At 51.2% G+C, this 9,911-nt stretch overlaps 2 protein-coding genes across 3 annotated transcripts in view; one reads left to right on the top strand and one right to left on the bottom strand.

The window, feature by feature from the left end:
* B3gnt9 (UDP-GlcNAc:betaGal beta-1,3-N-acetylglucosaminyltransferase 9) lies at positions 1–4,798 on the top strand. The gene has a single exon (XM_005403702.2). The coding sequence runs from the start codon at positions 2,434–2,436 to the stop codon at positions 3,634–3,636; it is 1,203 nt and encodes a 400-aa protein (XP_005403759.1). The 5' UTR covers positions 1–2,433; the 3' UTR covers positions 3,637–4,798.
* LOC102016597 (chromosome unknown open reading frame, human C16orf70) overlaps positions 4,364–9,911 on the bottom strand; it is a 24,297-nt gene continuing 18,749 nt past the window's right edge. For both annotated transcript variants that reach the window (XM_005403701.1, XM_013503960.1), the window contains exons 11-17: positions 9,679–9,762; positions 8,650–8,732; positions 8,082–8,125; positions 7,525–7,568; positions 7,317–7,375; positions 6,659–6,731; positions 4,364–5,830 (exon numbers count right to left, since the gene is read on the bottom strand). In XM_005403701.1, the coding sequence (XP_005403758.1) occupies positions 5,744–5,830; positions 6,659–6,731; positions 7,317–7,375; positions 7,525–7,568; positions 8,082–8,125; positions 8,650–8,732; positions 9,679–9,762 (474 nt within the window). In that variant the 3' untranslated portion in view covers positions 4,364–5,743. The remainder of the gene's footprint in view (positions 5,831–6,658; positions 6,732–7,316; positions 7,376–7,524; positions 7,569–8,081; positions 8,126–8,649; positions 8,733–9,678; positions 9,763–9,911) is intronic.

Genomic DNA, 9,911 nt, shown 5'->3' on the forward strand with positions numbered 1-9,911 from the left:
AATTTAGGTCAGGCATCATGGCATGCTTGTAATCCCAGCCCTTGGGAGGCTGAGGCAGGAGGATTGTTGCAGCCTGGGCTACAAAGTGACCTGGCCTGAACTGTATAGCAAAACCCTGTCTCAAAAAGAGAAAGACCAAAAACAAAACAAAACCAACAAAAGTACAAGTTTAGAGTGGCTGGATGGGGTAGGGTGGGGTAAGTTACTGAATGACCCCTGGGTGAGGGATGACATGGAGTCTGACGAGCCATTTTACAGTTGGTATTTTACAAGGCCAGTGAGAAGGCTTTGAAGGGTTTGGGGAATTAAGACTGGGAGCTTGGTGAGGATGGAGGAAGACAAGGCTGGGACAGTGGCTGCAGAGGTAGAAAGAGACTGAACACCAAGAGCTGTTTAGGAAAAAATGATAACAGCTTGGTGACCCTGAGAGAGAACCTGGGGGAGGTGTTTGCTCTGTCCCCAGGGAATGATGATCCTGCAGGGCATCCAGGGAGGGTGTGTAAGGGACACTGGCTATATAGTTCTGAGTTTAAGAGATGAGTCAGGCTAAAGATTCATGAATGGATAGGTGGCAGTGGGTGGGATGGCCCAGAGGTAGGTCCCAAAAGACATCTACTAGAAAAAGAGCTGCCCAAAGAGGAAGGAAAACCAGGAGATTTGGAAGCCAGGGCATACCCAATGATGTAATGGAGGCTGCCTATCTGTCGAGATTGAGGAGCACCCTTTGGTTCAGAGCTATACCACAGGAGGCAGTGGAGAAAGCCAGAGGACTTACTGGTCTGTAAATGGGAAATGCAAGGCTTGGAATGACAGCCCCTGGAAAGAGGACGGTGCTGGGTAGCACCACTTTTTAGCAGCCTGTTCTCAGATTATAGAATGTGGTGTCTACTCCAGTCTCTATCACATGGGCCAAGGGGACCTTGAATTCAGGAAGACAGAGCTGTGAGCCAGCAGCAGAGCTAGGCAGGGACTGGGTGCTCCATCCCCAGGGTCTCTCTGCCCACTTGGGTCACAGCTCAAACCTTTGCCTGTGTGATTGCAAGAAGCCTCCCCAAGTCCAGGTTGAGCCAGACTTCATTGTCACAGGCATGGTCCTTTCTACCTGCAGGAGGCAATACTGGGGATTAGGAGACTCAAAAGGATCTGGGTCCCTGGTTCTGTATCGCAGGGGACAGATGAGGGGCAAGGAAGCAGAGAGGGAAGAGTCCTGGACTGAATTCTGGAAGACCTCAGGGCTGCACAGTACTTTCTGACAATCATTTAACTCCCTGAGAAGCAGTTTTCCCACCTGGGGACAAGAAATGAGAGTTGCTGGCAGGGTTGTTTTAAGAATTGGATTGTCTTGCTTGTTCATGCATGCATCTGTGTGCATGTGCGTGTGCGTGTGCGTGTGTGAGAGAGAGAGATGGGGGAGGGGGGAGAGAGAGGGAGAGAGGGAGAGAGAGAGACAGAGAGAGACAGAGAGAGACAGAGAGAGAGAGAGTATTTGGTATGATGAGCCAGGAGTAAGAGGCAGTCATTTGTTCCAGGGGCAGTTTATGGCTTGGGACCAGGGCTGCTGAGGAGAGGCACTCTGAAGAATTACCCAGGATAGTGGCCAGGTAGACACTTAAGACCCTCTGCCCCAGGGATTTGGGACCAGTCAGCTCATGGGCTCCTGGCAGCCCAGGCCCCACCCTATCTCCTTAGAGACAGCAGTGAAGGGTATCCACAGACAGGATACTTCCAAGCATCAAAAAAGGTGAATTTGTGGAGTCAGACAGCACCATGACCTGGTCTTCCTCATCCACAGCCCTCTGGTGAAGCATCCTCTCAGGAATTAATTAGTCCCTACTTGGAATTGGTTCTCCTGGTCGGCATGGGGCGGAGCTGAGCTCCAGAGGTCTTGCGCGCACAGCTGGAGGGTCACGTGGCACGCCTCCCCCCCCCCCCGGGCCCCCCTTCCTGCCAACGCAGCATTTGGCTCAGGCCCCGTCTATGGCCGCCCTTGGGACCCTGTGCTGAGCCCTAGAGGCCCCAGCGTCAGGGTGTCGCGCCGCTCCTGAGGGCCTTGCTTGAGTGTCGGGATCCCAGGGACCCAGGCTGCGAGCGGGACGGTAAAGGTATAAGGAACGGATTCAGCCTCAGTGCGGGAAGGAGTAGGACCGAGGTTCCACTTCTCCCTGCCGGGCTTTGGGGCCTCATCCTGGATTAGGTGGGAGTTGGGTACAAAGGGGGAGCTTCTCATCCCCCTAGCCCGCTCATCACAGCAGTGCGTAGGACCCGGAGAGGGATGAACGTCTAGTAACTGGAGGCCCCTGGGGCGTGGCCTTTTGCCCCCTCCTCTCCGGGAGGGCAGGGCTGGGAGTCCCTGCCGACTGCCCCTCACTCTACCACCTCCGGAGGCCCTGCCTGCGACCCTTCGAAGGGAGGGACGGTGCTGTCCACACGGACATGAGGAGGCTGCGCCTACGCGGGGACGCGTTGCTCACGCTGCTTCTCGGCACCGCCCTCGCCCTCCTACTCTATGCGCAGCACGATGGCCCGGCCCCAATTTCAAGAGCGCCCCGAGAGCACGGGCGAGGGGCAAGGAGGACAACGCTAAGGCCCCGCATATTTCAGGTACCAGCCGGCACAGCCCCACCCGCCTATGAAGAGGACACGCCCGCACCCCCTACGCCTCCGGGCCCTTTTGACTTCCGCAGCTACTTGCACGCCAAGGACCTGCGGCGCTTTCCCCTGCTCATTAACCAGCCACACAAGTGTCGTGGCGATGGCGCACCTGGCGGCCGACCCGACCTGCTCATTGCTGTCAAGTCTGTGGCTGCTGACTTTGAGCGGCGCCAAGCTGTGCGCCAAACATGGGGCTCTGAGGGTCGCGTGCAGGGTGCGCTTGTGCGCCGCGTGTTCTTGCTGGGCGTGCCCAGGGCCGCAGGCACCGAAGGGGCAGATGCAAAGGGGGCGGACATGCAGGGGCACTGGCGAGCCCTACTGCATGCTGAGAGCCGTGCCTACGCGGACATTCTGCTCTGGGCCTTCGACGACACCTTTTTCAACCTAACGCTCAAAGAGATACACTTTCTGGCCTGGGCCTCAGCCTTTTGCCCTGATGTGCACTTTGTTTTTAAGGGCGATGCTGATGTCTTTGTGCATGTAGGGAATCTGCTGGAGTTCTTGGCCCCGCGGGATCCAGCGCAGGACTTGCTTGCGGGTGATGTGATTGTGCAGGCACGACCAATCCGCGCGCGAGGTAGCAAGTACTACATCCCCGAGGCTGTATACGGCCTGCCTGCCTATCCAGCCTACGCAGGCGGCGGTGGCTTTGTTCTTTCGGGAGCTACGCTGCGCCGCCTGTCCAGTGCATGCAAGCAGGTTGAGCTCTTTCCCATCGACGACGTCTTTCTGGGAATGTGTCTGCAGCGCCTTCGGCTTACACCGGAGCCTCACCCAGCTTTCCGCACCTTTGGCATCTCCCAGCCCTCAGCCGCGCCTCACCTGCACACCTTCGACCCTTGTTTCTACCGTGAACTGGTTGTAGTGCACGGGCTCTCTGCTTCTGACATTTGGCTTATGTGGCGCCTGCTGCACGGGCCATATGGGCCGGTCTGCGCACATCCACAGCCCGTTGCTGCAGGCCCCTTCCAATGGGGCTCTTAACTACTAATCGGTGGCTGACTTCTGTCACCCAGCCCCAGAATGGAGCTTTTTAAAAGGGTTCCCCACTAGGATACTATTGTGTATGCAGCCCTTGCCCAGACTACTGGGTGTCTGCCTCAGGATCCTAAAGAACACTGAGCTTGGCTCCTGGTGGCCCACACTATCAGAAGCAGGTCTAGAACCAATGTCATGGTGGCCCCACTAAGATAGCCAGGGCTGGGGGGTTAGAAGACCAGTCTTGCCCAGCACGCCTTACACTAGTAGATATATTTAGTTTTCCTAGTAGCAAATAGGTGTATATTTTGGTGGGAGCTTGGTTTCAAACCCTCAGATGATGAAGACACATGCAGCGGGGCTCATCCTCTTTAAGACCAGGCCTCACAGCCAACATAGACTTGGCAGGCATTATGCCACAGCCCAATCTTAAAGTAGACATTGTGCTTCTCACCTGCACCTCCAAACTGAATTCTAAGTCTTATCTCTGTCTTTAAATCTTTCCTGAGATCTTTCTTGGAGACAACCCTTCCAGGGCCCAGGACTGACTGGAAGACCGGGGACAGAGTCACAGGGACAACTGTGTCATGGTCCTAACTCTTTACTCCCCTCCACCCACAGTTATGTCAGTGTCCTACCCCACCCCCTGGGAACGCTTCTAAAACTCTTCCATTATAAAATTTTCCCACATTCTTCAACTACCCTCTTAAAAAAACCAACACCTCCACACTTATTTTAGTACAAACATCCCAACAACAGCACATGGCTGGCTGCTGCTGAGAGCACAGGTGCTTTATTGGAGAGAGAATGTGGGCAAGGGATAAGGAAGGTTCCCCTTTCCAAGAGGATGGGAACAGTCCTGGCTACCCCTGACAATGAGATATGCAGGGTCTCTGGCCAGACTGTGGTCAAAATGGGAAGACACTCAGTCACAAAGTCACGGGCGTGCCACATAAGCCTGGCTGTAGGTGCAGGAACCATACAGGCAAGCACCTGGGGCAGGTCCCTTGCACATTCATCATGAACTATACAGAACAAGGCTGTACATGAGTTAATTACAAAAGAGTCATATTTACAAAAATCTGTACACACATTTGAAAAACTCACAAAATTGTCATCTATGTATCACAAGTTGCTAGACCAAAATATTAAAAATGGGATAAAAGTATACATTTCTCTTCTCAATTCTTTTCAAAAGGATTAATATTTTAAAGCACATATATGCTACTTTCCATTAGCAAGACCTATGAAGAGATCAAGCAGCCCAGCATTCCTTGAATCCCCAGGGGCCACGAGCCATAAAAGGCCCAGCCAGGGGACGGTGGCCAGGGCTGGGGCAGGGAGCTGGCCCACAGTGCAGAACAGAATGCTAAAATACAACAAAAGGAAGATGTCTTTGGCTAAAACTTTGGCATTAAATAAAAGAGGCAAACAGAATGGAAACATAAAGCCCTACCAGCAAGGCAGCCTTGAAAGCTGGCTCCAGAGCAGTAGAAACCAGGCCTGGGCACATACCTGGATGGTAGAAAACTGTGTTTCACCAGGTGGGTGCGCCTCCTGGGCCTGGCAGGGAGCATGCACAAAAGGAATAGGGAAGGGCAATGGGCCACCTTGACCATAGCCAGCTCAAGTAACTAAAGTAGATGTAGTGCAAATATTGCAACCGAGTACTATGGACATACTACCTGCTTGCCTCAAGGGTCACGTGGCAATGTGGAGCCAAAGGCAGGCCTTTGTCCTCATCCTGGATGCCTGTATCAGCCACAGAAAGGGCCCCAAGTTTTCCCAGTGCATGTGGGACAGGGGTTGACACGTCTTGCCTTCTTCTGTGTTAGTCCAGAATGCCTAGGTCTAGGTATCAAGACTCAAAGTTTGTGCTTCTCTTTGCAGTCTGTGTTCCCTGCTCGCAGCAGCAGCAGGCTTAGGATAGACAGAGGAATATCTGGGCCCCTTGTCCCATGGCAGAGCACCCAGCCTGAGCCTACCTCTGAACATTCCAACAGCCCTTCCACACTGGCAAGGTGTCCAAGAAAACCACAGGGTGGCACAGAGACCCACTGAGCAGGATGTCACCCACAGTTCCATGGGCAGAGGGGCACAGGTGGTGATGTCCCTAGGGGAGCTCTGCTGTTCTCAGGTGGGTACCAGGCCTGGGGGGGCCATACAGGGTCACAGAGGCAATGTGGTTGTTCTGCATGATCTGGTATAAGAAGAGGACAATGGGTCAAGGGGGAGGGGTAGAAAAGATGTAGGTGGCTCTTATGAACTAGAGGGTTGAGTGAGCCTAGAGGTTGTGCTCATGAGGTACCTACACACAAGGCCTGGGATTCCTGAGCCCCTCAAGCTTTCCTACTTCACACTAGTGGGGAACTCTGCCCAAAGGTGCACCTGTTCTTATGGAATACACAGCCTTACCACATGCATTTGCTTAGTTCTTCTGGAACTGCTAAGGGCTTGCTGAAGGTGTGGCATCCGGATGGAAAATAGGGGCTACCCATTGTTCTCCCAAGTCATCAAGGCCTCAAGAGCCACTTACCCACAGTACTTTTAGTTACATGGTTCACAAAGGCCCCCAATATGCCCAGGCTCTGCCCCATTTATCCTGAGGTCCCCCTTCCCTGTTATATCCATTTTCAGATACAAATATGAGATCCCTGTTATCTCTCATCTTGATGAATATAGATTGCTTCAGCTCCCATGACCCCAGATTTTCTTTTTTTTTGGTCTCACTCTGTAGTTCAGGCTGGCCTTGAACTCACTATGTAGGCCAGGTTGGCCTTGAACACATGGTGACCCTGCTGCCTCAGTCTCCCAAGTGCTGGGATTAGAGGTATATGCCACCACACCTGTCTCCCCAGATTTTCCTGTTAAGTGTGGGGAGGTTAAGTATGCAGACAAGATTGCTGGGGAGGGATTAATTTGCCCAGCTTTAAAGTTAGGCCCTTCCCAATTCCTGAAATAACTTGCCAAAACCCTGCAATAACCACCAACCCCTCAGTGGCTTATTTTTAGAGACTCCAGGACTTACCTCAAAGATCATCCGCTGAAGACCAAAGCAGAATGTGGAGCCAAATGGGTTGGTGTTGTTTGGGGATGAGGACCTGAGGCCACAGAAGCCAGAATTAGAGGGGCAGGCAAAAGGCAAAGCCAGAGGAGCCTCCAGTCCCTTTTGGGATATGGGCTACTGGCCAGTAGTCTCACATGATTGCTAGTGTATAACTTTACAACACAGCCCTCATGGTCCTGGGTTCAGGGTGACCTCACCCAACTCAGAATCCTATGCTAGTCTAACATGGCACAGAAAGTCACTGTGGATCTGAATGGGAGTGGTGAGAAGTCAGGAGGCCCCTTTCAAGTGAGAGAGAGCCTCAAGACAGCCAGGATTAGGTCTGCAGGTAGCAGCTTTGATTTACTAGGTGATTCAGTCAAGACTGCTTCCCTTTCTGAATAGCTAAGGGTAAGAAGGAAGTAGGGGGAGGGAGGATATACCAAGGGCAATTTATCTGTTACAGATCAACATGTAGAACAGTTGGTCTAGTCTTAATGTGTAGGGTAGGCCAAGAAGTATGTTTTGGCAAATGACAGGAGCTTCTGTCATTTCTAAGCAATATATTGGTGAGCTTTCCTGAGCTTTCCGGGCTTCAAAAAGCAGCATGGGGAGTCAGAAATAACAACTGCCCACTTACCTATGCAGGATGACAGGCTTCTCCACAGGGTGGCCCAAGAGCTCATGGATATTGTCCCACTGCAAGAAGGACAGGGGACTGCAGGGGTTAGCAGAGACCTAAACACACCTGGTGCCTAGTGGCTGGCTCAGAGAACATGGCCCCAAAATGGAGGCAGGCTCATGCCCATCTCATTCTCTGGCTGTCAGGTAGGAAAATACGAGCTCACCTTGCTATAGGTTGTGCAAGTTTCTGTCTGACCATCTTCATTTTCTGAAAAGAGGACACAGTGAGCAGGCTGGTAGATGGCCAACCCCCTGGGCCCCAGCCCTGGGCAAATTCAGACTCAGCCACTCTTTGTACTGGGATTGGAGTGTGCAGGGAACATAATCAGGCTGTTTTAGAGCTCTAGTGGGTAAGAGATGGAGGAGTGAAAGGCGGGCAGTCAGGTGTGAGCTATACAAACTGGCAGTGGGTGGAGGGGACCAATGATGGGTTGGGGGTACTGAATGACCACCTGTAGATAATAAATACTCCCCCCCAAGAGGCGAATCATTCCTATTCTTGGTCATGCACAAAGGCTGTGAAGGCCCCCAGGCCAAGAAAAATCCAATCCCCAGAAAAAGGGGCTACTTCCAGAACAGCTGAGCCTATGGACAGAAGCAACTGGGCAAAGGCTCCACTAACCTAACCACTACCAGCTTCTTTTTTTTGATATTTCTCCCTTCTCTGAGTGGAAAATGATTCCAAAACTGCTTCCTTACCCTGAGGGCACTCCCTACTCACCTTTCTTTATGGCTAGTGGGATCTTGAACTCACAGCGGTGGTAACTAGAAAGAAGGCAGAGGAAAGTTAAGGATGGATCTCCTGTAAGTCCTGACCACTTCCATATCTCAACCCTGCACCTCAGAAATATTAAAATCATACACACTTGCCAGAAGTCCTGGCTCTGTGCCCATGACCCAGCATTCACTGGGGGAGGTCAGATTTAGGCACTGAACTCAAACAGAAAAGGGTATGGTCCTGCAGTCTAAGGAGCCTATCCCCTTGGACAACGTATCAAGGCTTCTGATCTGATTTACCTATTTGTAAATGGGTACCAACAGAGAAATGTAAAGCATTAGACATTGTAGCAGAAATATAGCAGGCAATCAGTAAAGCTTCATTTCCCATGAAACAGCAAGAATTTAGGTAGAGGCCATAACAGTGGTAAAGCATTAAAAAAAAAAAATTCAGAGATAGAGATAAATTAGTGAATACTCAAAGCCATAAGTTCTTTTTCCTTGAGGTTTTCAGTCCAAAGCACACTTCTCAGAGGTACAGGGTTAGGGGTTAGGGTGTATGCTGTACTCACATGTTAAAATTATAATGCCCAGGATAATTGGTATGTAGAACAAACTTCTTCACTTTGTGTGTATTTGCATCAAAGAGGATGTCCTAGAATAGAAAACAGAGATGCAAAAATATGCAGAGTTCCTGAGGCAGGGCAGGGACCTTTCTAACTTTCTGAATGTCATGACCTACCAGATCCTCCTGGCTTCCATTACACTCTTTATGGAAATTGGTAACTGCTGGAACTCAAGTTCCACCTGACTTCTCAGGACTCAGACTTGGATTTGAAGCTATCCATTGAACACATCCTCCTGACACTGACACCTTCCCAGCCTCTGCTAGCTGCTCAGACCTGGAATCCTAGGGTTACCTCTAAATCCATCCCCATTTCAGTTGCCAATAAAATCCCACTAAAGCTGTCCATTCTTGCCATCTTAACTGCTGCCTATCACCAGTGGCCCTTGAATTTGGGGAGTCAAGGTGTAACTGAGTCCCTCCTGCCATCCATCCTACCCCATTTATGACTCCACAGCAGCTCCCCAAAAGCTCTTGGTTGTGTTTGGTCTCTCCCAGATAGGAAAACCCAGTCTCTGCTTTCTAGAATCTACTCTTTCCTGACTCAGGACATCAGACCATAGAAGCCTCAAAGCTAACACAGAAGACCTATGGTCCAGGCTAGCCCCGCCCTGAGGTACTTTTTGCTGTATACTGGTTAAGACAACCATTTCTCATATACGCATCCTACCCATCAGCTGGACTGTTAAGCACTAATGGCAGCATGGTGTTAAGCACCATCTCCATCCATGCCTTAAGTTCATGGTACAGGGCTGTAGCAATGTTTCTGGGCCAATCCTCTAAGGATAGCAGGGACCAAGGAACCTAGTGTTTCTTGGCATTTTTGGTGGAAGGAAATATCTACTGTGGGGGAAACACCACCAAGCAAAGCCACCAGAGGCTAGGTTCCCCAATTCCCAGGCACAGTTACAGTCACACAGGTGTGCTCCCCTATCCTGGTGGAAAGGAAATGCTTCTCTAAGGCACCACAACTTACCACTCCAAGAGTGAAGTAGTTAAAAAAGTAGTCATTGCACTTGGATGGAACTTGTTTATGAGGGGAAGGAGAATGAATTTTCATCTGTTGGGAAAAAATAACAAATTAAAGTCTAACCCTTAAAACCGAGCTGGGCGTGGTACTGCATACCTGTAATCCCAGCACTTGGGAGGCTGACGCAGGAGGATTGCTGTGAGTTTGAGGCCGGCCTGGGCTGCAAAGACTATTTCAAA

The sequence above is a fragment of the Chinchilla lanigera genome, unplaced genomic scaffold, assembly GCF_000276665.1.
Source record: "Chinchilla lanigera isolate Chin_1 unplaced genomic scaffold, ChiLan1.0 scaffold00083, whole genome shotgun sequence".
In the NCBI taxonomy this organism is placed as follows: Eukaryota; Metazoa; Chordata; class Mammalia; order Rodentia; family Chinchillidae; genus Chinchilla; species Chinchilla lanigera.